At 65.2% G+C, this 27,334-nt stretch overlaps 2 protein-coding genes and 1 long non-coding RNA gene across 5 annotated transcripts; 2 read left to right on the top strand and 1 right to left on the bottom strand.

Moving 5' to 3' along the window:
- The first annotated feature begins 48 nt into the window (after positions 1 to 48).
- LOC118521029 (uncharacterized) lies at positions 49 to 5,869 on the top strand. The gene is made up of 3 exons (XR_013449406.1): positions 49 to 1,952; positions 4,408 to 4,593; positions 5,202 to 5,869. It is a non-coding gene; the product is annotated as an uncharacterized LOC118521029 (long non-coding RNA).
- Positions 5,863 to 15,719, bottom strand: CRELD2 (CRELD disulfide isomerase 2). Of its 2 annotated transcripts, XM_036069319.2 has the most exons (10): positions 15,230 to 15,719; positions 14,473 to 14,555; positions 13,859 to 13,969; positions 12,274 to 12,365; positions 11,204 to 11,380; positions 9,810 to 9,905; positions 8,929 to 9,012; positions 7,882 to 7,977; positions 7,161 to 7,307; positions 5,863 to 6,150 (listed from the first exon to the last, which is right to left on the bottom strand). In XM_036069319.2, the coding sequence occupies exons 1-10, from the start codon at positions 15,563 to 15,565 to the stop codon at positions 6,101 to 6,103; spliced, it is 1,272 nt and encodes a 423-aa protein (XP_035925212.2). In that variant the 5' UTR covers positions 15,566 to 15,719; the 3' UTR covers positions 5,863 to 6,100. The 2 variants fall into 2 exon arrangements, with proteins under 2 accessions (XP_035925212.2, XP_077932896.1); XM_078076770.1 differs by lacking the exons at positions 5,863 to 6,150; positions 7,161 to 7,307 and adding an exon at positions 7,314 to 7,750.
- Positions 15,720 to 15,735: 16 nt separating this feature from the next.
- Positions 15,736 to 25,894, top strand: ALG12 (ALG12 alpha-1,6-mannosyltransferase). 2 transcript variants are annotated; one of them, XM_036069302.2, is made up of 10 exons: positions 15,736 to 15,866; positions 18,901 to 19,124; positions 19,196 to 19,328; positions 20,401 to 20,574; positions 21,378 to 21,572; positions 22,025 to 22,128; positions 22,533 to 22,756; positions 23,699 to 23,868; positions 25,058 to 25,133; positions 25,238 to 25,894. In XM_036069302.2, the coding sequence occupies exons 2-10, from the start codon at positions 18,957 to 18,959 to the stop codon at positions 25,467 to 25,469; spliced, it is 1,476 nt and encodes a 491-aa protein (XP_035925195.1). In that variant the 5' UTR covers positions 15,736 to 15,866; positions 18,901 to 18,956; the 3' UTR covers positions 25,470 to 25,894. The 2 variants fall into 2 exon arrangements, with proteins under 2 accessions (XP_035925195.1, XP_035925196.1); XM_036069303.2 differs by lacking the exon at positions 15,736 to 15,866 and adding an exon at positions 15,914 to 16,980.
- The last annotated feature ends 1,440 nt before the right edge of the window (positions 25,895 to 27,334 follow it).

Genomic DNA, 27,334 nt, shown 5'->3' with positions numbered 1-27,334 from the left:
GGGACTGGGGGTGGGCACAGTTGGGGGTGGGCGCGAGGGAGGCCGGGCAGGCCCTGGCAGTGCTGGAGGGGCTGGTGTGTGTGGGCAGTGGCCTGCACGCAGCGTGCAGACCAGGGCCCAGCATCAGGCCAGGGCCAGGGAATAGGAGGGGACGGCCTGTCCTCAGCTGCGGGGACCTCACCCTTGGGCCCTGCAGGGATGGCCACGGCCATGACTTTGCCCAGTGAATAGTCACTTCATGGGGGATCAAAGGCTGGCCCCCTCACCACCGTGTGGACACTTCCCAGGGGGTCAGCCTGGACTGACAGCCCTTCTGGGAACAAGCGCAGGTGGACAGAGCTGGGGTGGTCCAGAAGGGCCAGTGCAGAGACAGGAGGACCGGGCCCGCTCTGCACTGTGGGTATACCAGGGGTCACAGTTGTCGCCATGGGGACTTGGGAGGGGGCCGCACGGGCCGGGCAGAGTCCAGTAGTGGAGAGTATGGGATGATGATGTCCCCTGTCACTCTGGGAAAGGGCCACAGGTTGCAGGGAGGCTGTGAGGACTGAGTGGTCAGAGGAGCCGGCTCCCACGGGGTGAAACCCAGGTCTGCTGTGTGCCGACCAGGGTGCTGGCTGGAGGGAATGGGCACTCAGGGATGACCACACAAGTGGCCCACCCCTTTACGGGAAGTCTTCCTTCAAGAAAACAGGAGCCTCACCTCTCAGGACCCTCCCGCCTCCCTCTTGGAAATAAGTAGTGATGTAATGTGTTGGGGACATGGTGGCTCAGTGCAGGGCAGAGGGGACTCAGGCCCCAGCACCTTGTCCCAGGCAGCTGAGGGGAGCTCACTGACCAGGAGCCTTTCCCGAGGTCTGAGGCTCCGTCCCAGAAGGTGCTGCGGTCACAGGGCTGGGGAGGCAGTCTTGAAAAGGGCAGACTGTCACAACGGCCATGGCCACAGTGGAAGGCTGGGGTGGGCTCCCCAGGTGGCCTGGAGGACACGTCGTGCAGCCAGGCCACCAGAGCACCAGCATCGTGTGGTCAGTGGAGGCCCCTGGCAGGATCTGCTGACCGTGGGAGAGGCTGTCACGGAACGGACATGACAGGGATGGTGGCAGCTGGCCACCAGAGGCCAGGTGGACACAGCAAGAGTGAAGCCAGGCCAAGGGCCTGAGGTGCCGAGGTGGTGGTGAACAGAACACAGTGTTCTTGGAGACTGGACAAGCGTCCAAAGAGAAGAAATCAAGGATGCGTGACCAGGAGGTCCCAATTAGAGGTCGTGGTCCTTTGCCCAGTTTCTAGGCTTCAGGCAGATTCCAGACCCAGAACCCAGGGGGTAAAAGGGGGCCGGGTCCTCAGGAAGCAAACTGTAAGTCTGCGCTGTGGGGATGGTGCCAGACCCTCCCCATGACCCTGTAACTGAACCCAGGGGAGGGGACATGCCCAAGCACGTGAGGACTGCTGGACACAGGGTTCCAGTTGACGCTGGTAACCTGAGGCCCAAAGCATGACCGCAGCTCCCCGATTAGAGTGGGGGTCCCACAAATGCGATTCCAGCCAGGGCCTGATCCCTGACTTTGGGTCCGCACACCCAGCCAGCGGTCATTTCCCAAAGCCCAGAGTGGACAAGTGGGGTGCACATACTTGATGGTTGATGTCCCGTCCTTGGCCACCGGCATGGACAAGTCCAGTGGAAGTGTCTGTAACTGCCCCCAACCGAGACAGTGACGAGCAGCGTGCCCTCCTGGGTGAGTGACGACACATTTAAAGACCGAAGGGTGTCGGGGATGGCCCTGTGGCACCTGTGTTTGCCCCACCAGTCTGACCACTACAGAAGGCCGGGGATGGGTCCAGGAGGACAGCGGACAGCTAGAAGAGCGAGCGAGGCTGCGTTCTCCTCCATCCTGATCAGGAAGGAGAATCAGAAGCCGGGTACAATCACTTGCAGAGAACACGTGGTCCCTCCCCAGGTAACGGTAACTCTTCTGCCCAGGGTCCCCTGGACCAGCCTCACATCCCCAGAACAGCACAGCTGTCCCCCAAATCGACACCCCTGGGTGAATCAGACCAGATGGTGGAGAAGGGGCTTTCGTGGGACACGTGCACTCCAGGGAGAAATCCAGGGGTCCCGGGCACACGGGAGCCCCTCCCCAGAGGACGGGGGCTGCACCGGCAGGCCACCACGAAGGAGCGCCGCAGCTGGGGGCTTCTGGGAGTCCTGCTTCAGCACCTCCCGGTACCACGGAAGGCCCGCAGGGCCAGCAGGGACGGCCCCAGGTCCCTGCTGCTACGTTTGAGCTGACTCGGGGGGGCTGGGGGCAACGTAGGCTTTGCAGCAAGTGTGGGTGGGAGAAGTGTGGGTCCCTGGGTCCAGGGCGGGCATGTGTGGTCTGTGGGAGAGCAGCTGTGGTTCTGGTCCTGAGAAAGAGGGCCTGCCTGGCCGCGGGACCATGGCCGGCTGCCCGGCCTGGCTTCCTCAGACCTGCCCTGTCGTGAGGTTGGGACAGACATGAGCAAGGCCCTGCACGCACAGGTGGTCCAGACCTGCGTGAGCTTCACCTGTGCGACCCCCTCACACCTGTGGCCTCCCAGGGGTTCCTGTGACCAGCTGAGGAGGGGGAGGAGCTCCGTCGTGGTTCAGGGCTGGTCGGCACAGCGTGTGGGCCCAGGTGGACAGTGGCAGTGGTGGGGGGTGGCCCTCTCAGGTTGTAGGGCTTTGGGCAGTGGGCCCAGCTGGCGGGCCAGGGGGGTGGGAGGAGGGAAATGGCCGTTTCAGGGACAAGGAGTCCAGGGAGAGGCGTACAGGGGACCATGGGGTGGGCACAGGGGCGGACGTTTTAAGCCCCACATGGACACCCACCACGCGACAGGTAGACAGAAGCACTCGGCTGCGTGGCAGCGACCGGCCGGTCACGGGCCCGGGGTGGCACAGTGCGCAGACAGAATGGCCAAGACAGCAGAGATGAAGGCTGCTTGCTCGTCGGTCCCACGGGTGAGCCCAGACAGCCCAGCCCCAGGCAGCGACTCTCACAGGGGCCTCGGCTCACGGCGCCTGCAGCCCACGGGACGGAGGCCGGGGCCTGAGGTCAGCCTCCCCCCACCGCGGGGGCAGGGGCAGGGCCGTTCTCCGTGGGGGCGTCCTGGGCGCTGGGGGGTTCGAGCAGCGCCAGGCGTCCCCCCACCCAGTTGTGACAAGTGTCCTGGGCCCCATGTACCGACACGGCAGGCGGAGCGACCCGCTGTCCCTCAGAGCGGGGCACGGTGGCCGTGACCGTGGGGCTCTCCGGCACACTCCGGAAGCTTCTAGCTGGCAGGGCGTGTATGGAAGGCCATCCTGCAGGAGGGAAGCCGCCAGGACCGGGGCGCAGTGCTGTGTCCCCAGAGGAGGACCCCGGGGTCCAGGAGCCGAGAGGCCTGGAAACCTGAGGCTCCCGGCCCTGCGGGGCCCCGGTCCGGTCCCCCAGGCCCCATGCGCCAGGGCCGGTGGGGAGCAGAAGCCCAGCCAGCGGGAGAGGACCGCGGGAGAGGCAGGCTGCCCGGCTTGGGGCCGGGGAGGGCAGCGTCTGCACCCTGTGATCCTACGCAGCGAGGCGGTGTCCCAGCCGTAACGGGTGGGTGGGGGTGGGGTTGGGAGCTGACTCGCTGGCCCCGTGAGCCCCTCCCTGGGCAGCATCCAGGGTGCGGAGAGGGAGCAGAAATGCACGGTTCCTCTCTGCCACTGGGTCACTCCAAGGTCATCAGTTTTGGGGGTCCCTGTGGGGCCGCTGAGGCTGAGTCCCGCCCTGCTTCCAAGGTGCCCAAACTTCTTGCAGAGTTTGGATCCTGGGAGCACGACACTCTTGTCAACGCTGGGGGCTGGGGGCCCTGGCCACAGAGCGTCCTGACCTGGGACTCCAGCCCTCCTGGGGGCCGTGAAGCCCAGCACCCACCCGCCTCACCAGGCGGGCTCCGGGTTCCAGGCTCCAGGCAGCCGTGCGGCCGGGGCTGGTCCTGCAGCGCCACCTGCTGGCCGCGCCCCTCCACCGGGCCCGGCCGCGGCCGCTCTGCCTGGGGCCTGGACCCGCGGTCCCTTGGCCAGGCCTGACGGGCAGCCCGCAGGGGAGGCTGCAGGGCCTGGGCAGGGGTCGCCGCCAGAGGCGGGGGATCCACAGAGTCACCTCCAAGCCTAGCAGAGCCAGAGCCCCAGGAGGGGCTCCGACATCTAAGTGCTCAGCACCTGGTCCCCGCAACTCGGCGTCCAGCACCGCGGTCCCCGGGACCCTGCCTGTACCCACAGCCCCACGCCAGGCCTGCTGGGGTCAGGCCCACCGTTCCTGCCCACGTCGTACCCCAGGACGACCCCTACACACACCGTGGGCCAGGCTGGGGACCCTCCGCCTCCTCTGTCTGCAGGTCCCTTGACTGGGAACATGTCCCTCTTTACAGGTGAGGACACTGAGGCGGGGGCGCTCCGCCGTTGGCTCCAGACCTACGCGCCTTGGGGAAGGGGCTAGGCAGTCCTCTGAGAGGTGACCGCTGAGCGGGACCCCGGAGGAGGGACGGAGCCAGAGCCAGCCCCCGGGCGCCCCCGCGGGACAGCAGGACGAAGGCCCTGAGGAGGGACCACGCTTGGTACATTCCGGGAGCCCGGTCAGCCTGACGCTGCCATGCCCTGCTGGGGGGCCCTGAGTTGGGGTTCCGGGCAGAATGAGATGGGGTTAATGGGGCACCTAGGCCCGTGGCCACAGCTGCTGTCAGCACGGAGATGCCCGCCCTGGCCGCCTCCCTCCCCGGGCCCGCGGTGCCGTGGTGGCGGTCTGGGGTGGGGCCGTGACACAGCAGAAGGCAGGGTTCAGACCCCATAAGGGGCCCCACAGACCGCGGCAGGCCAACATGGGGGCCGCAGGAGAGCCAGCTGTGGGGCTTTCTCGCGTCCAAAACAGCAGGGCCTGACCCCTCCCCACTGACACCCGCCTGCTATGCCCCCCGCCAGCCCCCCGCTCTCAGGCTTGCCCTCCCTCCCTCCGAGAACCCCCAGCCCAGTTCCCTGGAAACCCCCAGCTGCAGTGGCGGCCTCTCCCACCGCTGGGCTCCCACTGTCCCATGGCCCAGACCCTGACGCCCGTCTCCATGAGCAGACCATGCGCGTGGACCCCCCAGCAGGCCTGGCCTGGACGAGAGCAGCCCCTGCCTGTGCGGCAGCTGCCCCGTCCGGCCAACGTGACTTGTGTTTCCCCTAGGAATTCAGGGGCGCCTGGCCTTGTCCCCCACCGCAGAGACAGAGGCAAAGCCAGGGAGGCCAGCTGAGGCCCGCGGGGGTCCAGGGAGAAGCCGACACGAGACTGGGCCGGGGTGGGATCCACCTGCCAGCACATGGTCCCCTGCCCGGCGAGGACCCGCACGGAGTCCGGCCTGCAGGAGTTCCCTCGCAGTGCCGTAGACGCAGCAAGGGATGTGTGGGCGCTGAGGTCCTCGGTGCCAGGAGTGGGGCCAGGCGGCCGCCCCCAGGGTGACAGCCGCCTGGACCGGAGTGGAGGTGCGGGTGCTCACTTGGGGTTGGCTGAGCCCGGGGGGCTGGCCGCTCCCGCCGGTGAGAACACTCTCGGGGGGCTCGGAGGGGCCTCCCCATGAAGCCACAGCCTGCGTTTTTCTCAACTTCATTCCTGGATGAGAAACTGGCCCCGGGGCTTACGATGGACTCTCTTCTGCAGCTGCAGCCCCGAAGGCGGGATGGCCGTGTCCGGCCCCGGGGGTCCCGCCTCCACAACACCCACTCTCCCAGTCAAGACTCCCAGGACCCTCACGAGCCCGTGGTGGGGCCGCCCCAGGGCCAGCAGGTCGCGTGGGGCACACCCCATCCTGAAGCATTCGTGTTTTTTCAGTGAGACAGACTCGCACGTGTTCTGTGCCTGATTACCTTCAATGGTCAATTTTATTATAAACAACGGTATCAAAATATACAAATCTGTGTAAGAACAACCAGGAACTGCAGCTTTTTTAAGGGCCAAATGGGCATGAACCATTTCCAAGGTGGCAGCTTCGCCTCCACCATCTCCTGGAGAAACGGGGGTGTGAGGACCGCATTTCCAGGACGTCAGTCTGAATAATTTAAAGGGCAGGTCTGGCCTCCGGACGCGCATCATAAATCTTCACGTGAGGGCGGCTGTGTTGGGTCTTCTTCTGTGACTTCTGCCGGGAAACAAACACAGATCGTCGGGTAAAATCCCAGCACGAGAGGCGCTGAGGGTGTGGCGGCCAGGTTTCCGCGGGGACGGTCCCGAGCCCCCACGGCTGGGGGCATCCAGGCAGGAGGCGCGGCCGCAGGGCGTTTCGGGGCTGCCCTCTGCTTCGGGTGCAGAAGACAGGGATGGCGAGGTGCTCCCCCATCAGCCGGGGCCAACAGGAGCTTGGACGATGGTGAGGGGTGCAGGCGGGGAGGCCCCCAGGACATGTTGGGGGCGGAGGTGGCACGTGGCCCTGCTCCCCGCGGACATTGGGTTCGTCCCTGTCCTTGGCGCCCAGGGTTGACTACGAGCACCTGGCTGTGCCCCCGCGCCTCTCGGCCCAGCTCGGGGTCGGGCAGCTCCTGGAGTCTGCGTCTGGTCTTCCTCGTTCAGGAAAACTCTGCGTCAGTGTCGTTTGGACACCGCCCCTGCCCCTTCGGCTCCACGTTCTTCCACAACTTCTACGAGACTGTCACGGAAGAGCCGTGTCCCCAGAACACGGGGCCATCCTAACCCCAGAACTGTGAATTGGGGGCGCTTTACAGACGGTCAGGGTGAGGGGAGGTCACTGGGGTGGGTCCGTATAGGAAGAGGGAAATTGGGACATGGACACACAGGCCACGAGAAGGCCACGTGGACAGAGGCAGGCATCGGAGGGTCGCAGCTGTAAGCCACGGCAAGCCGAGCCTGACCCGCCGGGGCGGGCACAGGCGGGCACAGACGGGCCGATCCTGCCCCACAGGCTCGGAGCGGTGCTGGCCCCAGGCTCTCGGGAAGCTCACGCGGGGACGGCCGCCGGCCTCTCCTGCCGGCCCGCCTGCCGACCCTGGGGTCACCGACCCCCCTTCCCGCCCGACCTCCCACACGACGTTTCCCCTCCTGTCTTCCCCGACCCCCGCCAGCACCCTCCTCGGGCCGCTTTCGCCGTGAGCTTCCGAGCCGGCCGCGCCCGCCGCGCAGCGCCACACCACTCACCGCCGCCCGGGGCCTGCGTCCGCACACACGCGTCTCCCGTGTCCTCGAAGCCCTCGGGACACACGCACACGTAGCTCCCGGGAGTGTTGTAACAGTTCTCGTCCTGGCGCGTGCACGCCTCCTCCGCACGCGCGCACTCGTCTATGTCTGCAACAGAGACGCTCGCTGGGCCGGCCGCTGCGTCCGCACTCACGGCACCACCACGGAGGCGCGCTCACGATTCGCTCCCGCACCGGAAAGTGACATCGGGCAGGGCGGGTCTCAGGGCTGGGGTCGCGGACGGGCAGAGAAGCCGAGAGGGGACAGCGCAGGCGTGTGACGGTGGGAAGCCCCGCGCGAGCTCACGCCGTGGGGCATCGGTGGATTCGCTGCCTTTTCCAGGCGGGTTCCAGCCGGGCCCCGACCACGGAGGGCCTGACGTGCAGCCACGGGGGCCGTGGGGGGCGGCAAGTGGGGGGGCTGGGCACGGGAGGCTGGAGCAGAGCCCCCGGCCGCAGGATCGCCAGCACCACGCACACCTGACAGCTGGGGGCCGGCCGGGACAGACCCTCGGTCCCCACCTGCTGCTGCGGCATCTCACGCTTGAGAGGCTGGGGGAAACAGAGTCGCAGAAGGGGCTGGAGCCGGTGCCCCACCCCCACCAGCTCTGCACGGGACCGTCCCCATGGTGGCCCCTCTGCCACGTTCCGTCTTAGTCCAGCACGGACGCAAGGGCACTGACCTGCACACTGGCCGCTTTCTTTGGTGTAGCCCGGGATGCACTCCTTACAGTGTCCTGGGCCCTTCCCCGAGCAGCCCACACACGTAGAATCACATTCTAGAACAAGAGCGGACAGGCACCGACGTCAGACAGCCGCCTGTGAGCAAAATGGGACCGGAAGCCGCGCCACGTGACGATCTGGGCGTCCCCCTCATCAACGTGTGGGTGCCACAGAGAGTGTCCTCGACACCCCAGCCCCGTCTCCCGGCAAAGCAGCAAGGTGCACCCCAGAGCCGCGACCACACACGGACGCCCCCCTTCTGCAGACTGTCTTCTCGGAGCAAGACAAAACCACCTCCAGCTCGGGCACTGCTGGACCGGCCGGCTAGGAGCTCGGCAGGAAGAGCCAGGGAGAAACGCGGGACGCTCCCCGGGTGAGGGCTCACTACTGTCAGGGCCGTTGCCCTGGGGGGCCGCAGACGCGGCGGGGGGGGCCAGGCAGCCTCACGCACTGCTGAGAGCACGTCAGTGCAACCTTCTGGGGACGCCGGGGCCCTACAATCCACTCTCCCGAGCAGTTTGGAAACAAATCCCAAGAAAACAAGGAAGAACACGCAAAGCTCTATCTAGCGAGGTATTCCGAGTGCACAACTGTGGGAGAACTGGTAGGACCTGAACATCGCACAACAGACTGCGAAGAAAACTGTGGAAAGGGGGCCGGCTCCAGCATCACAAACGTGCACGTTCACGCCGCGGACGACGTGACACGGCGTGAACAGTCATGGCCCCGTGGAACGAGGCTGAGCGCAGTAACACTATTAACAGAGCTCCCCACTCCACGGAATTGGTGGTTTTAAAAATTACCGTCTTTTCAACTTATCTGAATTTTCTGATTTTTCTGCAGCAAATACCTATTACGTGGGTTGCCACCTTCCACTTTCTACAGCAGGCAGAACCCACAGAAGTCACGTGGGCAAACCGCGGACAACGGCTCGCAAAGGAGGACCTGGAGCCCAGGGCCCGGGGAGGTGCCGGCCCGCCCGCCCACAGGAGCCGGGGCCCAGGCACCTTCGCACACGAACGAGCCGTTGACGTTCTCACAGTACTGCTGGTCGCTGCAGGGAGGCGTCTCTGCCGCACACTCGTCCACATCTGGAACACAGCAGTGCAGCTGTGAGGGACAGGCCCCCCGGGCCCCCGTGGACATGACACGGTTGGTGGCCGGACACAACCCACGGCCGGCCTGGAGAGGGAGGTGGCCACTGTGTGGAGGTCGCGTGTCCATGTTTCTCCCGGAGGCCTTCCACGTGCAGGGGGGACAAGGAACATTTAGCGTCCCCGGGGGAGGGGCCACTGTGAGGGCCCAGGAGCTACCGTGAGCATCCTGTGCTTCCGCGTGGACACGCAGAAGCTCCAGGTCGGTGTTGGGACCACCACCCACTCGAGACGAGCCACTAGGGACAGGTCTGCCGCCCGCAGCCTGGCCTCCGCCTGCCGTTCCTCCCGCTGCCCGCCAGCACCCGGGCCTGAGGGGGAGCCCCTTGGCCCCACTGCCAGGCCCTCCCCGGGGCTCCTGAGGCACTGGCTTGGAAGCCAGGGCTCACAGGCAGGCTGGAGCTCAAAGGAAAGGGTACAGTAGAAGCACACGGTGGCCGCCAGGCTGGGCGCGTGGGGACAGGTGGGGACAGGGCCTGGACTCTGCGGCCTCGTGCGTGTGTCAGGAAGGCACGCCTCCTCTCTGTGGCTGAGCGGCTGGACCAGGCCAAAGGGAGGTCTGTGCCTCAGTTTCCCTGCCTGTACCTGGAGAAGGGAGGGGGACGGAGGAAAGAAAGAGGGAGCGGAAGAGGAAGGAGAGGAGAGAAAGGGGGAAGGGGAGGGGGGAGGAGAAGAGAGGAGGAAGGAGGGAGGGAGGGGGGAGGGAGGAGGGAGGGGAGCCCGCCCGGCCTCACCCACGCAGGCGCCGTCCTCCTGCACCCAGCCCACCGCGCACTGGCCGCAGTCTCTGTTGGTAGGGCCCGTGCACGTCTTACACGACTCATCACAAGCTGGAAAGCAGAGGTGGGACACCTGTCAACATGCGTGAATCCCATGCTCAGTAACAAACAGGACACAAAGGTCACTTCAGAAATTAGGAATTTACCTTCACTAGGACGAAAACAAAAACCAAATACAAATAAGAAAAAAACCCCAGCAAAGCAAGGCTCATTCAACAATATAAAAATCGACTCTCGTGTTTCATAATATTCCTCAACTTAATGAGAAACACACCACACGGGCTTTCAGGGCCCCTTCACAGTCACGTTCTTAGCGGACAGGGACCCCAGGGAAAGGGCTGATGACCCGAGGAAAGCAGCTGCCCAAACCCCAGAGCCCACGCCCGCCAGGCGGCCCCCAGCCCCGGTGTGCCCCGCACGGCACCCGTGCCCCGGGCCAGGCAAGCGCCAGGCGCCAGAACCAGAGCGGCCACGGCCTTCCCGGTGCCCCAACACGTCCTGCACAGAGCGTCCAAGGGAGCCGCGGAGCGACGACGGGCCCTCACGCAGGAACCCAGCTCAGTCGCTGATGCCAAGACGTCTCCCAACGTCGGCGAGAGATCGATGAGAAAACGTATGCAGACGGGAGCCATGCTCGCCGTCCTCCGCGGCGGTCTGCACAAGCCGCCGTCGGGCCACGGGCCCATGCCCCACGCACGGAAGGCACGGCCGGCGTCCGCCCGGCGCTCAGTGCGCTCACTACCGACACGAACGACCCCACAGGCCCGTCGGAGGCCCGACCGGGAGGGAGCCCAGAACAATGGCCGGGCACCTTTGAGGACCCGGGTGGGAAGGGCCCGCCTGACCCAGTGCCAGGGTAAGGGAGGCGGCGCGTCCTCTGACGGGGCCAGGGGGCCACGCGCTGTGGCCCCGGGCGTGCTAGTTCTCGTTCGGGCCACCGCTCTGCCGTCTGGTGCGGGGACGCGGGCCTCTGCGGCCTGCACCACGCAGGCGGGTCATCCTGCCCAGGCAGCCGCGGGGCGACAGCAGGTCCCTGCGAGGACGCGGCGGGTGCCAGGTCACCCAGAACCAAGGCTGGCGTGGATGGGACACGGCCGCCGACTCCACACCGTCCACCCGCTCGGTCCTTGTCCGGAGGACGCGGGGAAAGGTGGACCCACTCTTCCCTCCTGGGCTTGTTCAGGGACAGACAGCAAGACCGTCCGGGGCCTGCACGCGCTGCTGTGGCCCTTGGCGCAGTTCACAAGGGCCTCCTCGCTCCGGGGGTGCGGGGGGAGCCAACGGGCCCCCACGTGTGGCGGCAGCTCCAAGAAAGGCTGCTCCCGCGAGCCCCGGCGCGGCCCACGTACCTGTGCACACGCTGTGCGTCTCGTTCCTCAGCGAGCGGAAGTAGCCGTCCATGCAGTCGGTGCACGTGGCCCCCTGGTAGCCGAGGTGGCACTGGCAGGACCCGTCCCCCTGCCTGCTGCCGTCCCCGCTGCAGTGGCCGTTCCCGCCGCAGGGCCTCTCGGACCCGCCCTGGCACGCTGCGGGCGACACAAACCCGCCACTCAGACGCTCCCCCAGGGAGCGCGGCAGCCTGCTCACTGACCTCTTCACAGCCAAAACCGCGTTTGCATCGCTCCGTGAACCCATTCTTCCTCCCTCAAACAAGCTCCTCTCGGGAACTCACGAGCCCGCAAGCGCGGCAAGGCCGTCTGGAGGACGCCCTGGGGTCTGCAGGCACGGGGGCTCACCTGCTCGGGAGCGAGGGGGGCCTCGGGCAGCCTCCCCGAAACACGGGGACAACGGGGACGCTGACACGTGGCGTGGGTGCGGCCGCCTGGGACAGCGAGGACAGCCCGCCGCGGCCACACGCCAGCAGGACAGCAGGAGGCGGCCGCGGCCAGGGAGAGGGTCCCGACTTGCAACGCGCGCCGCTCCGTCCCGCTGAGCGCCGGGGTGACTGGCAACGCCACACACGGACCGTGGCTTTGGTTCAACGCGCGCCTCTTCACTGTGGCTTCCCCCCTGAAGGCTGAGGTGACGCATCCCACCCGCAGACGCCCGCTGCCCCCTCGCCTCCCACAGACAGGTCTTTGCTGCTCCGCGGGCAGAGCCGGGCGGGGGCCACGAAAGCCACAGAGCTGCCTCCTTGCACTCAGAGGGTGGCACCCGCGCAGCTGGGTTAAGACCGACCCACAGGGGCCCCACCGAAGGCCTGCAGACCCCTGAATTAGGAGCCCTCTTAGGAGCAGGGACTCAGGGCTGTCCGGCCCCCAGGAGGAGGCCCTGCGGCGTGGAGGGGGCAGGGACCCGGCGCCCTGGGCCCTGTGGGAGCTGATGGCCCCAGGTCCCAACCACGCCTCTGCCCACCTGGGAATCACGACACGGATACTGGGAATGATGCAGGACACTCAAGATTTCCCCAACGACGTACCGAGGCAGTCTGGCCCATACGTTCCCGGTGAACAGCAAACTTTCAGCGTTTTCACACAAAACCATTCAAATAAGTCGGGATACTCCTTCTTCCTGAGGAATCAAAAACATGTTCATTAAAGCTCATGTGACAGATTTCTTCAAAACAAAAACACAGTTTATTACAACATGTGCTCCAGAGATCACGTCAGGGAAACAACGGCCCAGGTGTGAACAGCTTCTCCCGTTACCGACTCGCTAGCGTTATCACGTTAAGGTAATAAAAGGTGGTAACACATGGGCAAGAAGGAGAACAAGCGTGTGCAAACTCTTCTAAGTGTGAAGTTGTTTCAAATTTATAAACTAAAAAATAAGAAGTCATGAATGCTAGAGCTTCACTGAACACGCAGGGGAGAGCAGTGGGGCCAGGCTGCAGCATGGCGGTGTGTAGCGGGGGGCAGGGGTGTATGTGGGGGGTATGGGGGTGCGGGGCTGGGGGACAGGGTAGGGGTGGGGCACTAGGGGGCATGCAGGGGCATGGGTGGGCCTGGGGTATGGGGATGGGGGGGTACAGGGGCACGAGGCCGGGAGGGGACAACAGGGTGGGGGGATGGGGGCACAGGGCCGGGGAGGTGGGGGTGACAGGGTATGGGGACACAGGGGCATGGGGTGCAGGACCAGGGGGGACAGGGTCGGGGGGTGCTAGGGGGGCACGGGGCTGGGGGGTGGGGGTGACAGGGTAGGGGGACACGGGGGTGTGGGGGTGCGGGGCCAGGGGGGACAGGGTGGGGGGTGCTGGGGGGCACAGGGGCGCGGGGCCGGGAGGTGGGGGGGACTGGGTGGGGGCCAGGAGACAGGGTGGGGGGCATGGGGGCATGGGGCTGGGAGGGGTGAGGGGGACAAGGTGGGGGGCACGGGGGCACGGGGCCGGGGGGTGGCGGGACTGGGTGGGGGGCCAAGAGGGGGGCACAGGGTGGGGGGCGTGGGGGCACGGGGCCGGGGGTGGGGGGCACAGGGTGGGGGGCACGGGGCCGAGGGTGGGGGGGACTGGGTGGGGGGCACAGGGGCGCGGGGCCGGGGTGTGGGGGGGACGGTGGGGGGCCGGGGAGTGGGGGGACGGGGGGGAGCGGGAGGGGGGCACAGGGTGGGGGGCATGGGGGCACAGGGCTGGGGGGTGGGGGGAACAGGGTGGGGGGCCGGGGGGTGGGGGGACTGGGTGGGGGCACGGGGGTGGGGGGCACAGGGTGGGGGGACTGGGTGGGGGGCACAGGGTGGGGGGCGTGGGGGCACGGGGCCGGGGGGTGGGGGGCACAGGGTGGGGGGACTGGGTGGGGGGCACAGGGTGGGGGGTGTGGGGGCACAGGGCCAGGGGGTGGGGGGACTGGGTGGGGGGCCAGGAGGGGGGGACAGGGTGGGGGGCGTGGGGGCACGGGGCCGGGGGGTGGGGGGGACTGGGTGGGGGGTGCGGGAGCACAGGGCCAGGGGTGGGGGGGGACAGGTTGGGGGGCCGGGGGGTGGGGGGACTGGGTGGGGGCATGGGGCCAGGGGGGACTGGATGGGGGCACGGGGGTGTGGGGCCGGGGGGTGGGGGGCACGGGGACACTCACAGCCGCAGCCACCAGGCTTCCAGGTGCTCCTCGTGCTCCTCCAGCAGACTGTGGCACTCGAAGTCGCTGCTCCCGCACAGGCTCTCGGTGATCTCCAGCAGGCGGACCTCACTGAAACACAAGCCCGTCAGCACTGCAAGGTGAGGAGGCAAGCCCAGGTGGTCAGCGTCCGTCCCACAGGGACATCCTGAGGCCCCACTTGGTGCTAGGTGGGAATGATGGTGGCACTTTGGTGCGGAACACATCAGCTGGGGACGAGCGCAGTTGGTACCATGGGGAGAATTAAATTCAGAGGGCGGTGGTCAGGGTGGCAAGGGAGACCCTGACGTGGGGTGCGACAGGCAGAGGGCTAACCCGACCTGCGGGGAAGCCAGCGACCCTTTACGTGGTGGGACTCAGTTCCCGCGTGCACCATTAAAAGACCACCCTGTCTGCCATGTGGAGAGTGGATATGGGGACAAGCGTGGAAGCAAAAGGCCATTTAGCGGCCAGAGTACAGATGACTGCACTGAAGGGACCCCGTGTGTGTCCCCGTCGTCAGTGTGGGTGACGGCATTCGCGGGGACATGTCAAGTGCCGAAGCTGGGCTGTCAGAGCAGGGGTGTGGCACCCACCTGAATTCATACTTGGACAGCGACTTTTCCTCCCAAGCCGTGTTCCCGCCGCCAAAGTTCTTCTTTGCAGTGTCCACCATTCCCTGCGGGGAGAGAGGGCGGGCACAGGGCTCAGCGCTGCTGCCCCCACCCACATCCCTGGTGGGAGCAACCCTAGTCCACCATGGGGGTGACTCGTGTCCACTGTGAGGACAAAGCCATTCATTGCCGGTGACCCCGGGTCCATCACCACGGTGACCTGGGGTCCATCCCTGGAGTGAGTCGAGTCCATTATGGGATGGCCCTGGGTTCATGACCCCAGTCCATGGTGGGGTGACCCCGGTCCATTGCGGTGCGACGCCAGTCCATTGTGGGGAGACCCTGGGTTCATGACCCTGGTCCATTGTGGGGTGACCCTGATCCATGCCGAGTTTATCCTGGGTTCATGACCCCAGCCCATTGCAGGCAACCCTGGGTTCGTGACCCCGGTCCATGATGGGGTGACCCCGGTCCATCGCGGGGCGAACCTGGGTTCGTGACCCTGTTCCCATGGTAGGGTGACCCCGATCCATCGCGGGGCGACCCTGGGTCCGTGACCCCGGCCCATTGTGGGCGACCCTGCGTTCGTGACCCTGGCCCGTGGCGGGGCGACCCCGGTCCATCGCGGGGCGACCCTGGGTCCGTGACCCCGGTCCATGGCGGGGCGGCCTCGGCCCCGCCGCCCCCCAGGCCGGCCCCCGCGCCCCGCTCCGTGTCCCCCGTGGGGCGACCGGCCCACCTGGTTGAACTTGTCCACCAGCTCCCGGCAGCGCTTGCAGGGCGTCGCCTTCTTGGCGGCCTCACCAGGCGGCGGCAGCAACAGCAGCAGCAGCAGCCCCAGCGCGGACGGGGCCGGCGGGCGCATGGCGGGCCGAGGCGGGCAGCGTTGCGCAGGACGCAGCCGCGCGGGCAGAGCCGAGGGGCAGCGGGAACCGGCCGAGCGCTCGGCCTCTGCGGCCGCCCACCGCTCCGCGGTGCGGGCAGTTCCCGGGGCTACTTGACGGCGCCGGGCGGGATTCCGCCCACCGCCAGCCCTCGCGCCGCTATTGGTCCGTGGGACCCACCCCGTCCCCATGTGGCCCAATCCGGGCTCGCCACGAGAAGCGACCAATAGGAAGGCCCCGGGTCAGCGCCCAGCCGGGAGGGGTGGGGACGGGGGCGTGGAGATCGGAGCCGGCTCCCCGCGCGCTCCGCCCGCGGCGGCCATCTTTACTCCGGGCAGGGAGGGCGCCCCGCCGCGACGGTAACTAGGCTTAGGGGGCCATGTTAGGTTTGGGCAAGGGCCTCTCGTCGGTTCTCGGCTTCCGTCGCTCCGCTTCCGGCCGCGAGCACTCGTAGGGGCCGTGCGTCGAGGGACGACGTCGCGGGCTGGCGAGGTCAGCGCGCCCTACCGCGGCCGGGGCTCTCGGGGCTGGCGGCGGGCGAGGGCGCGACCCGGGCTGTCGGGGAGGGCGGCGGGGACCCGAGCGGGCGGAGCGTCGTCGCCGGCCCGAGGCGGCTGGCGCGGGAGCCCGGGTTTGAATGAGGAGAGCCACGACGAGCGTGGGCCGTGGTCGTCTCTGGCCTCGAGCTGCCGCTCTTGTCTCCAGCCTGGGGGCGTCCGTGTCGGTAGAGCCCTTCGCCGCGAGCTGGCGGGACAGGAGGGCCCTCGCAGGTCGCCTCCTCCGCCGAGAGCGGGCCTGTGTGCCCCTGCGGGGCAGGGACTCGGCGTTGTTCCCTCTCGGTCTCCGGCCCCGCGCGGCGCCGCACCTGCTTTCTGCACCTGCTCCTGCCCTGCCTTCCCGGGCGCTGGGCCCGCGCTCCGGCTCGGCCTGGGCGCTGCGGGGGCCGTCCACGTAGGCGGCGCGCCTGTGGCTTCTGCCCTCGGCCTCCTGCGGGACAGCGGCAGCCGGGTTGGGCGCCGGCCGTGCGCACCCCGCAGCTTGCGAGCTGACGCTATGCGTTTTCCTGCAGGGGAGCGGCCTCGGGGCGGCGGCACGGGTGGGGGCGGGCAGGCCTGGTCTCAGCTGCCCCGGGACCGCGGTGGGCCCGCGACGCGCGCGGCCGAGCAGCATTCTCCGGCAGCGTCTCAGCAGCTGGGGTGTGGGTGCCTCCGGCTTCTTTCAGCTTTCCCCCTCGTAACAGTAAGGGGAGCCGAGAGTACCCTGCGAGCGTCCGGGGGTCTCCTTGGCTTTGCTGGAAAGGACAGCACGAACGCGTTTTTAATGAAACCGCGGCTGCTGTGATGAGATCCACGTGTAAGAGTTTTGCTGGATTTCCTCTTCACGTGGTTCGTCGCGCCCTGTGCGCGCCAGGCTCCGCGGAGAGAACAGCGCCGGCCGCATTCACGCTTGGCTCCTCTGATGGCCGAGTCCCTGCTCCTTGGGGAGGGGGCACAGAAGTCCCACCTCAAGCAGCTTACGCTTTAGAAAGGCGGGGGGACAAGCTGGTGGCACCTCTGTCCCTCCGTGGTTTTTATATCTGGGAAGAAAGGAATTGCATGCTGTCTTGGTAATTCTTTTTATTAAAGCCCCTTTCCCCTCCTGCCCCCACCTCACCAGCACCTTGAGCAGGACTCCTGCTCCTACTCCATAGACTTTCCTTCCCTTGTGGATCCCCCAGTCGCCGTCTCTGGCGACCACAGACTTCATAAATCTCCCTCCAGTAAAAGGTAGCGAGCACGGTGGCTCTCTCCTTTTGTTTCTGATCCTTCTGGTTTTGATCAAATTTTATTTGATCAAATAAAATCATGTTTTAAGAGAAGCCAGAAACTTGAAGAACAGCTTGTCATCTTGCCTCCCGACAAGTTGAAAACTGTGTGTCTCCCGGGAAGCCTGGTACCATAGGCTCCTCCCGGCACTGCCCCGTTGGGATTTTGGTGACCCACCGCAGGCACACCTGTCTGAACACCTCGAGGACACGCTCATGTTTTTGCCACCTACGTATTCATGTTCACAACGCGAGGTGCCACGTGGCTCCCAGGGTGAGGGGCAGGACACAGCAGGGCGGGCATCCACAGCTCCTGTCCCGCTGTACTTGGATGCAGGGGCTTCGCTGGCTGCCCTGAGCCCTGCGTCCCACCTCCTGCCCTCCTGTGGCTGCCCCTCTGTGGTCCTCCAGATGCATCCCTCCCGCCCCACAGCCTCCTGTCCCCGGTCTCTCTGCCCAGACCACGGGGACCTACTCTCTTGCCAGATTTGAGCCTCTCGAGAGCAGGGGCCACCCTGCTACCCTCCAGAGGCTGGGCCAGCCCCAGGCCCGCTGCCTGGAGGACCAACTCAGTCCTGCAAATAAAGCCTTTCTCCCTGGAAATATCTGCACACAGCTCAGAGCGTGAGGTAGCTGGTTAAGACGTAAAAAGCGCTCAAGCATGATTTTTCTTTGAACTTTCTTTTTTGATGTGTTCAGATCTATGAATGTTAACGACAGTAGTTTGTTTATTTTTAAAGATTTTATTTATTTGACAGAGACACAGCGAGAGAAACAGAAATGTGGATTATGATATGACAATTAAAAAACACACGGACGGGGCGTCTGGGTGGCTCAGTCAGTTAAGCGTCTGCCTTCGGCTCAGGTCATGGTCCCAGGGTCCTGGGATCGAGCCCCGTGTCAGGCTCCCTGCTCAGCGGGAAGCCTGCTTCTCCCTCTGCCTCTGCCCCTCCTCACTGCTCGTTCATTCTCTCTCTCTCTCAAATAAATAAATAAAATCTTTTTTTTTAAAAAAAACCAAACACACCCACACCCGCACACAAATACATAAAAATATCACACTTTATCAGAGAGTAGAAACATTACTTCCAAAATAAAGACAACTAGATTGGAAACGACTTCTCATCAACATCAGTGATTGCTGGGGGCAGCGGATGTCCTCATCCAACTGAAAACCATTACAATGCTGCTTACAATGTATTTGCAAGATCTTTCCAACAGGTCACTGAACTACCAGGGAAGTAAGGAGTCCTCAGAGGCCAGAGGTGCAAAGGAAAGTGGACATCCCAGGGGGGTGGGGACTGCACTGAGCACAACTGGACTCTGGTGGACTCTGGTGGGCGGACTCCAGGTCCTGATGAGGGAGAGAGAATTCAGGAGGACATCTGTGATGGAAGTGTTTACCTGTGTGTGATTTTTTTTTTTAAAATTTTGTTTATTTATTTGACCCAGAGAGACACAGTGAGAGAAGGAACACAAGCAGGGGGAGTGGGAGAGGGAGAAGCAGGCTCTCCGCAGAGCAGGGCGCCCGGTGCAGGGCTCGATCCCAGGACCCTGGGATCATGACCTGAGCCGAAGGCAGACGCCCAACGACTGAGCCACCCAGGCGCCCCCACAACAGTAGTATAAAGAGTTCACACACACCCTTCACCCAGACCCCCAGGTGTTAACTCACGGGGGACTTTTGAAACCTGGGAATCTGCGTTTTCGTCTTCTCCCCAGGCTCACAGAGCCACACTGTTGATGACCGCTGAAGGCCCGGGAGGCGGGAGAGCGCGATGGCTGGGAAGAGGCCGTCGGGCGCGGGCAGGCAGCGCCGGCTGCTGGGGCTGCTGCTGGCTGCAGCCGCCATCCACCTCATCACCTGCCCCTATGCCAAAGTGGAGGAGAGCTTCAACCTGCAGGCCATGCATGACCTGCTTTACCACCGGCTGGACGTGGACAAGGTGAGCCCCTGCGTCCAAGACCATGCAGCATCCCCACGCAGGCGCCCACTGACCTTCTGTTCTCCCTGCAGTATGACCATCTCGAGTTCCCCGGAGTGGTCCCCAGGACGTTCCTTGGGCCCCTGGCCGTGGCGGTGCTCTCCAGCCCTGCGGTCTATGTGCTGTCCCTGCTGGAAGTATCCAAGTTTTATTCTCAGCTAGTAGGTAAGGGGGTCTTCAGATGAGGACGGAAGGAAGAACCGTGGTGTGGTCAGGGGATTTCAGGGAGCCTGGTGGAGGCTCCCTCCTTCAGGAGTGTCCTTCCGTTGGAAGCTTGGCCATCTGTGGCCACTCACCGTGGTGGTCTGGAGCACGAGGGCAGCTCAGACATCGGCCCTTTCTGGGGCATGAGCTGGGACAGCTAACTGAGCGCCTCTCACTTCTGCTCTCGGGTCCGTGAAGTGAGGGTGCCAGCCCTTCCTCCCCAGGCGGGAGATGCAGTGGGCTCATGGCGCGTCCCGCGGTGCTGCACCCCCCTGCCGAGGAGCAACCAGCCTCGCCGTTGCTGCATCCGTCTGCATCCGAGGCCTCCCTTCCCCCACCCGGAGGTCACCGTTGATAGGGCTTTGTGCAGATCGGTCTGGATCTTTTTGTGTGCCCACGTGCATAACTTTCAAAACCAAATTTAGAACGTTCTGTACATATTGCCCCACAACCTCATCGTTGAGCCAACAATCACCATTTTTCCGTTTTAGTACGTTTTTATCGTGTCTGTACCCGGACGTTATTTAGGTTTCCCCAATGAACTCAAACACACTCTGCAGCTAGCTGTCTGCCTGTACGTAGACTCCCGGAAATCCGCCACCCCGGGGGGGCAGCTAAACCAGCTGTGCTGGTTTTGTGGGGTCCAGGGAGCCCCAGACAGAAGAGCCAGCGCCACGTCTGAGCATCGGGCTCTCAGCACGTGTGGCCCTGGAGGTGTCACGTCACCTCCAGGGTGCTGGGCCGGTCGGTCACACTGACCTCTGGACACTGCCTGCCCTGCCCAGTGGCTGTGTCCCCCAGAGCCCGCCTGCCCCAGGCCACGTGGTCACAGCGAAGCTGTAGGGTCGAGGTGCCAGGGTCCAGGCTGTCCGTTCCCCACGCCCCGTCTGTTTTCAGTAGCAGAGTCGATGCCCCTCTTTTGAGGTGGTTTTATTGTCACCTGGTCATTAACTCATCGTCACCAGTAACCTGTCGGGATCCCTTTTCCCCGCGCCTGTCGCTGCCGGCCACACACATTGCCGTGTTTGTTTAGTCAGGGCTGTCCTTGGACTCGGCGTCATCTTCGGACTCTGGACTTTACAAAAAGAAGTGAGGCGGCAGTTTGGGGCCACGGTGGCCACCATGTTCTGCTGGGTGACAGCCACGCAGTTCCACCTGATGTTCTACTGCACGCGGACGCTCCCCAACGTGCTGGCCCTGCCTGTGGGTAGGTAGTTGCTGAGCCACGCGGGTCACTGGGCGCACCGGCCAGGTGAAGGGGTGTCCGTCCAGGGTGCGTCTGCCTGACGAAAGCTGCTTCCTGCTGGGCATCTCGGAAATGCCTGGTGACAAGATAGCCTGTGATGAGAAGCAGGGCCTCGGTGCTGGATGGAGGTGCACTTTCCAGCGAGAGGCCGTTTGGGAGGGCTCCCCTAGCCTGCGGACAGTGAGTGCTGGATGGAGAGAAGCTGCCTGCGCGGCAGACGGGCAGCTCTGTCTAGGTGTCCTGGGGGTGACCCAGGCAGATGGGAGAATGGCCGTACCCTGGGAGCCATGAGGAGACCGAGAGCCGGTGGGATGGGAGGCTGTGGATGGCGTGGGTCTGGGGGTCTGTGCCGGTCAGAGCAGAGGCATGGCCGGGACCTCCCCATGCCGTGGGAGGGGACCCCTGTGGGGTGTGGTGGGGAAGGTGGCAGGCAGGCGCCATTCCGAAGGAACCCCCGTGGAGCCAGCAGGACAGGCTGCGTGCCTGGAGGGAGGCCAGGCGAGGCTAGCGCCGGGGCGTGTGCAGCCAGGGGCGTGGGGTTGCTAGGACGCAGGTTGCGGGATGCAGGAATCTGGGGTCCGGGTGCAGTCGGGCCCGCAGAAGTGGCCCCAGGCCGAGTGATGGGGCAGGCTCCGTGGCTGGAGCCCGGGCCCAGTGTCAGCAGATCTGGGTCTGAATGGCGTTGGCTGTCTTCTGGAGGGTTCTGTGTGGCTTCCACGATGGGGAAGTCAATCGGCCTGCCCCCGGCACCCCATGTCTTGCAGTGCTGCTGGCCCTCACGGCCTGGCTGCAGCTGAAGTGGGCCCGCTTCACCCGGCTCTCGGCCTTCGCCATCCTCGTGCTCAGGGCCGAGCTGAGCCTGTTCCTGGGCCTGGTGCTGCTGACACTGCTCTGCACCCGGAGGCTCTCCGTGGCAAAGGCCCTGCGCTGCGCCGTGCCGGCCGGGGCCCTCTGCTTAGGTGAGTGGGGTCGCCGGAGCTGTTTTCACCGGAAGCTCTGCTTTGTCTGGTTTTAGGAAGGTGAAGAGAAATTCAGGAGAGAGGCTTTTTAAACGAAATCACCTTAGTTTTCAGCAGCATTACGTCTTCATGCGGCTCCCCTTGCGGTTCTGCCCGAGCTTCCCCGAGAGGCCCTCTCCCCTCTGCCCGGGGCTCTGTCCCCAGACTCTCCCCCTTGTCCGGGCCGGGAGGGGATGGCTGGGCCCCGCACCTGGCTCACCAGGGGAGCCGACGTCCCAATGCGTGGGCTGCTCCCCGTGAAGCGTGGCTTGTGGCCTCTGCACCAGCGTGGCTGCCTCGCGGGACGTCGACCCGTGGCTGGGGACTCTGGGCTGCCATTTGCACCGCCGTGGTGAAGTCCGAGCTGCTCACGTGGCCGTGTTCTTTCCTGAGGGTCTCCTTCGTCTTACCAGGACTGACGGTCGCCGTGGACTCCTATTTTTGGCGATGTCTCGTGTGGCCGGAGGGAAAGGTGCTTTGGTACAACACCATCCTGAACAAAAGTTCCAACTGGGGAGTATCCTTCAAGTGTGTTTGTAGGTCAGGCCGTGGGGCAGGGCAGCCGGCGCCCCTGGCCTCACTCAGGGGACGCGGCGGGAGCTGCTCTCCCCGCTGTGGAAACGCCGCCTTGCCTCTGGACGCTCAGTTTGTCCCCGAGCGTTCGGGATCATCTCTGACGGTGACTCGCAACGGTTTGTTGCGGAGTACGCAAGCACATGCACAGGTGGGGACTATAGCGTGACGAGCCCCCAGCGCACCTGTCACCCTGGGACAGGCCGTGCTGCCGTGTGGAGCGGGGGCGGGGGGACGGGATGGGGAGAGGCCGGGGAGGGGGGCCCCGGGGGCTGTCCGCCGTGCCACCCCGCTCCGTGTGGACAGGTGACTAGCTGGCGTGTGGCCTCCTTAACCGTCCCACCCGAGACCTCCCCGCTGCTGTGGTATTTCTACTCGGCCCTGCCCCGCGGCCTGGGCTGCAGCCTGCTCTTCGTGCCCCTGGGCGCCATGGACAGGAGGGCCCTGGTGCTGCTGCCGCCCTCGCTGGGCTTCGTGGCCCTGTACTCGCTGCTCCCGCACAAGGAGCTGCGGTTCGTCATCTACACCTTCCCCGTGCTCAACATCGTGGCCGCCAGGGGCTGCGCCTGCCTGTGAGTCCACTGCGTCCATGGCCGTGCCACACGCACTCGCCGTCACGCGGGGGAGGCGCTGGGTGAACAGATGTGTCCCAGTGGGCGCCTGTGTTGAGGGAGGGCAGCAAGGTCAGGATGGGCCAGCCTCAGGCCACCGACGGTCTGTGATCAGTCGGGTCTGTCTCCACACGGCTGTGCACACCGTCCAGGGCCCGGCCACCCGGGGAGGACCCTCACGGGGTAGCCAGTGCACAGGGCGGCCAGGCAGGCTTCAGTCAGGTGGGTAGTCTCCGGGGCTGACTTCTCGGAGGGACAGGCCCTGCGTGGCAGGGTGTTTGTCCAGGCAGATGACAGGCCAGAGGAAGGGGGAAGGGCGGGGGAGTGCTGTTGGCCCCAGGGCTTGGGGCATGAGATGGTGTGGGGGTTACTGAAGGAGGGAGACGGCCCAGCGCAGAACGAAGGGCCCCCGGAGAGGGTGCCCGGGCTGCAGGCAGAGTCCCACGGGGCTGAGGCAGGACGGTCACTGCCCATGGCGGGAGCTGACAGCTCAGCAGCACCTGACCCAAGTGCCGGCCTCATCCATCCTGTGCTCACCGTGGGCCAGCAGACCGTAGAGGACCAGGCAGAGAGCACCCTGTCTGTGGGGCCTCGTGGTCTCTGTTGGAGCTCCCAGGGCAGCGGCAGCCCTGCCCGTCCCCTTTGCTTACAAACCGGGCAGCGCCCAGCATGTGTCTGTCCCCTGAGCCTGATCCTAAGCAGTAACCCGAATGTTTGGAAACATCATATAAATTTTAAATCGGCATCTGGGTGGAATGACGCGGAGGAAATTTTCGAGGTGGTATTTACTCACTTTCTCTAATAGTTTGTGCATCTACGTGGTGATCAGTGCTCGCTGTGATCACGGTGGACGGGAGCTGTTTTTGCCGCAGTGTCTTCTGAGATGTGCTGTTCTCTTTCCAGGCTGAACAATTATAAGAAGTCTTGGCTGTATAAAGTGGGGTCCCTCCTCGTGATAGGACACCTTGTGGTGAATGCCACATACTCGGCCACAGCCCTGTATGTGTCCCACTTCAACTATCCTGGCGGTGTGGCCATGAGGAAACTGCATGAGTTGGTGTCCCCTGGGACAGGTGGGTGCTGGGGGCCGTGCTGGTGTCCCCGGGGCAGGTGGGCGCTGGGGGCCGTGCAGGTGTCCCCGGGACAGGGGGGCGCTGGGGGCCGTGCAGGTGTCCCCGGGACAGGGGGGCGCTGGGGGCCGTGCAGGTGTCCCCGGGACAGGTGGGCGCTGGGGGCCGTGCTGGTGTCCCCGGGGCAGGTGGGCGCTGGGGGCCGTGCTGGTGTCCCCGGGACAGGGGGGCGCTGGGGGCCGTGCAGGTGTCCCCGGGACAGGTGGGCGCTGGGGGCCGTGCTGGTGTCCCCGGGGCAGGTGGGCGCTGGGGGCCGTGCTGGTGTCCCCGGGACAGGGGGGCGCTGGGGGCCGTGCTGGTGTCCCCGGGACAGGTGGGCGCTGGGGGCCGTGCTGGTGTCCCCGGGGCAGGGGCGCTGGGGGCCGTGCTGGTGTCCCCGGGGCAGGGGGTGCTGGGGGCCATGCAGGTGTCCCCGGGGCAGGTGGGCGCTGGGGGCCGTGCTGGTGTCCCCGGGACAGGGGCGCTGGGGGTCGTGCTGGTGTCCCCGGGGCAGGGGGGCGCTGGGGGCCGTGCTGGTGTCCCCGGGACAGGTGGGCGCTGGGGTCCGTGCTGGTGTCCCCGGGGCAGGGGGTGCTGGGGGCCGTACTGGTGTCCCCGGGACAGGTGGGCGCTGGGGGCCGTGCTGGTGTCCCCGGGACAGGGGGGCGCTGGGGGCCGTGCTGGTGTCCCCGGGGCAGGTGGGCGCTGGGGGCCGTGCAGGTGTCCCCGGGGCAGGTGGGCGCTGCGGGCCGTGCCGGTGTCCCCGGGGCAGGTGGGCGCTGGGGGCCGTGCCGGTGTCCCCGGGGCAGGTGGGCGCTGGGGGCCGTGCCGGTGTCCCCGGGGCAGGGGCGCTGGGGGCCGTGCAGGTGTCCCCGGGACAGGGGGGCGCTGGGGGCCGTGCTGGTGTCCCCGGGACAGGTGGGCGCTGGGGGCCGTGCTGGTGTCCCCGGGACAGGTGGGCGCTGGGGGCCGTGCTGGTGTCCCCGGGACAGGGGGGCGCTGGGGGCCGTGCTGGTGTCCCCAGGACAGGTGGGCGCTGGGGGCCGTGCTGGTGTCCCCGGGGCAGGGGGCGCTGGGGGCCGTGCTGGGACCTGCAGCTGGGGCCAGAGGCACGCCACTCGCAGTTGTCACCAAGCCCGTGGCTTGTCCGCAGATGTCGTTCTGCACATCGACGTCGCTGCCGCACAGACCGGCGTGTCTCGGTTTCTGGAGGTCAACAGCGCCTGGAGGTATGTGCCCCCCGTGTTGTGGCTGCAGATGAGGCGCTCCTCCCAGAGGCGGGGCGTGGGCTCCCTGGGGGCCACAGGTGCACAGCCACCCTCTGATCTTGCAGGTACGAGAAGAGGGAGGACGTGCAGCCCGGGTCGGGGCATATGCTCGCTTACACGCACCTGCTCATGGAGGCCGCCCCTGCGCACCTGGCCCTCTACAGGGACACACACCGGGTCCTGGCCGGCATCGCAGGCACCACCGGGGTGAGTCTGAACCTGACCACACTGCCCCCCCTTGACGTCAACCTAAAGATAAAGCTGGTGCTTCTGGAGAGACTCCGTGGGCCTTCCTGAGAAGGGGCCAGTGTCCTTCCGAGGACATCGGAGCTCCGTTAGCATCCCGGCAGATGAGACGGTACGAGAAACAACGGAACCACGGACGTGCCCCCGACGCAGGCCTGAGGGAAGAGGCCCAGCTCTTCCACGGCCACCCCGGACCACGCACGGTTAGAGCAGTGGGGACGGCAGGCCTTGCCCCAGGCCTCGGCTGCTGGCCCTGGGCCTCTCGGAGCACCCGAGGGAGCGCCCCCTTCGGGGCAGAGCATGTGAGTCTTTGTGACGGTGGACAGTGGGAACCTCGGCGCCTGCTGACCGCGACCCCCGCCCCCGCCTGAGCTGCCGGGCGAGTCCTTCGTGGGCACAGGCACGCCGTTTCCGTCTCAGACAAAACTCTGGGGAAGTCACAGAGGAACAAGAATAAAGATTTAAATGTTTCCTTATTAGAGATCTCATGATAAGTGGTATTTCCAGACACTACCTTCCTAGAGGTTGGGTTTTAAGTGATAATTTTGATACTTTCACACTTTAGTGAACAAGCACGTATTATTTACGAAGTACCCGAAACGCATCTAATACCACGAGGCACTGAGGACAATACAGGGACAGGGTGCTACTGCACACACACACGGACCAGAGCACTCGCGCCACGCGTAGGTGCCACGCGCACACCACTCCCACGCACAAAGAGGGGCTGCTTTTTCTGAGCCATTTGAGAGAGTTGCCTGTGGCGTGGCCTTGGCCACTGAGCGCCTCGCTGTGTCCCAGGAAGGAGGTGACAGCATTTCCCACCGAAGCTGCCGTGTTGTGCGTGGACGGCAGCCGACAAGCGTGCGTGTGCAGACGCGTCCGCTGGGAGGACCTCCTCCAACTGTCCCGACTCGGCGCCCCCGATGGTTCCGCCGGGGTTGGCCGCTCCCCCGCCCACCAGCTGGGGCTCAGCACTCTGTGCGAGCCAGCTCCGCCTTCCCGTTCATCTGTCGTCCGTGTTTATTCTTTATGCGTTTTTGGCATTTATCACTCATTTATAATGTATCAGTGTTCAAATACTTGTCATCAGTTATCAGCACGCGTCTGCAGATTGCTGCTGGGCCTCGACAGTCTGGGTCGCACCCGATCACCTTGGTGTTCACACTGCACCAGGTCCCCACGCCCCGGTGTCGCTGTTTGTTTTAGGGCTTCTGTCCTTCCTAGCTCAAGACTCCTGGGCCTCTGTCCCAGCCCTGAAATCAGCCGTGTGAGGGGCCCTGGTTCCTTCGTTGGGGAATGGTTGTGGCGCTGCTCTCAGGACGTCTGTCTTTAGGCCCTCTCTGTGGACGGAGCTAGGGAGGATGGGCGAGCACGCACACAGACACCTACAGACGCGTATGTGTGTTTGGGAGAATCCCCAGCGCCGTGCTGACCCCTCCAGCTCCCCTGTCTCCACGAGCTCGTTTGCCTCCCTGGTCCCGTATCCGTGCGCCCGCCCTCCGCAGTGACAGTCCTGACCCCGGCAATCTCCGTGTACTTGCTTGTTGGCTGTGTCGCACGACTGCAGGTTCGTAGGCAGACACTGGTCTGCGAATTCCTTGGATGAGCCCTCCTGCTCCGGTGTGCTGGTTTTTCATTTAAAACGTAACTGGGTTCACATCTTTCCGTTAGTGCTCAGGCTCGGGATCGGACTTCCCGTCCTTTCCCGTGCGTCCAGAAATCGAACTGTTCACAAAGGCACGCTCAGGGACACCACTCCCTCGTGGGCCTCCTCCACGTTTTTATAACTAGTGTCACTGCTTTCTGGTTTATCCTTTCTTTTTGTGAAAATGAGCAGATACACGTAAACTTCGTTCCCTTCCTTTCTATGTGCTCTTTTGCCCTTTTTTCTTCTCCTGGAAATCACTCCTTCT

Source organism: Halichoerus grypus, chromosome 6 (assembly GCF_964656455.1).
Source record: "Halichoerus grypus chromosome 6, mHalGry1.hap1.1, whole genome shotgun sequence".
Classification (NCBI taxonomy): Eukaryota; Metazoa; Chordata; class Mammalia; order Carnivora; family Phocidae; genus Halichoerus; species Halichoerus grypus.
This window is presented reverse-complemented; position numbering and strand designations above follow the sequence as displayed.

Bases quoted from the DNA above. Each gene is read 5' to 3' on its own strand.
- CRELD2 (XM_036069319.2), bottom strand. From the start codon at position 15,565: ATGGGGACGGGGTGGGTCCCACGGACCAATAGCGGCGCGAGGGCTGGC. The intron at 14,556-15,229 runs GTGGGCCGGTCG...CTCTCCCCGCAG, and splicing joins TGGTGGACAAGTTCAACCAG to GGAATGGTGGACACTGCAAA. The intron at 7,978-8,928 runs GTGCCTGGGCCC...CTCTTGTTCTAG, and splicing joins CGGCTCGTTCGTGTGCGAAG to AATGTGATTCTACGTGTGTG.
- ALG12 (XM_036069302.2), top strand. From the start codon at position 18,957: ATGGCTGGGAAGAGGCCGTCGGGCGCGGGCAGGCAGCGCCGGCTGCTG. The intron at 20,575-21,377 runs GTAGGTAGTTGC...CATGTCTTGCAG, and splicing joins CGTGCTGGCCCTGCCTGTGG to TGCTGCTGGCCCTCACGGCC. The intron at 23,869-25,057 runs GTGGGTGCTGGG...GCTTGTCCGCAG, and splicing joins GTTGGTGTCCCCTGGGACAG to ATGTCGTTCTGCACATCGAC.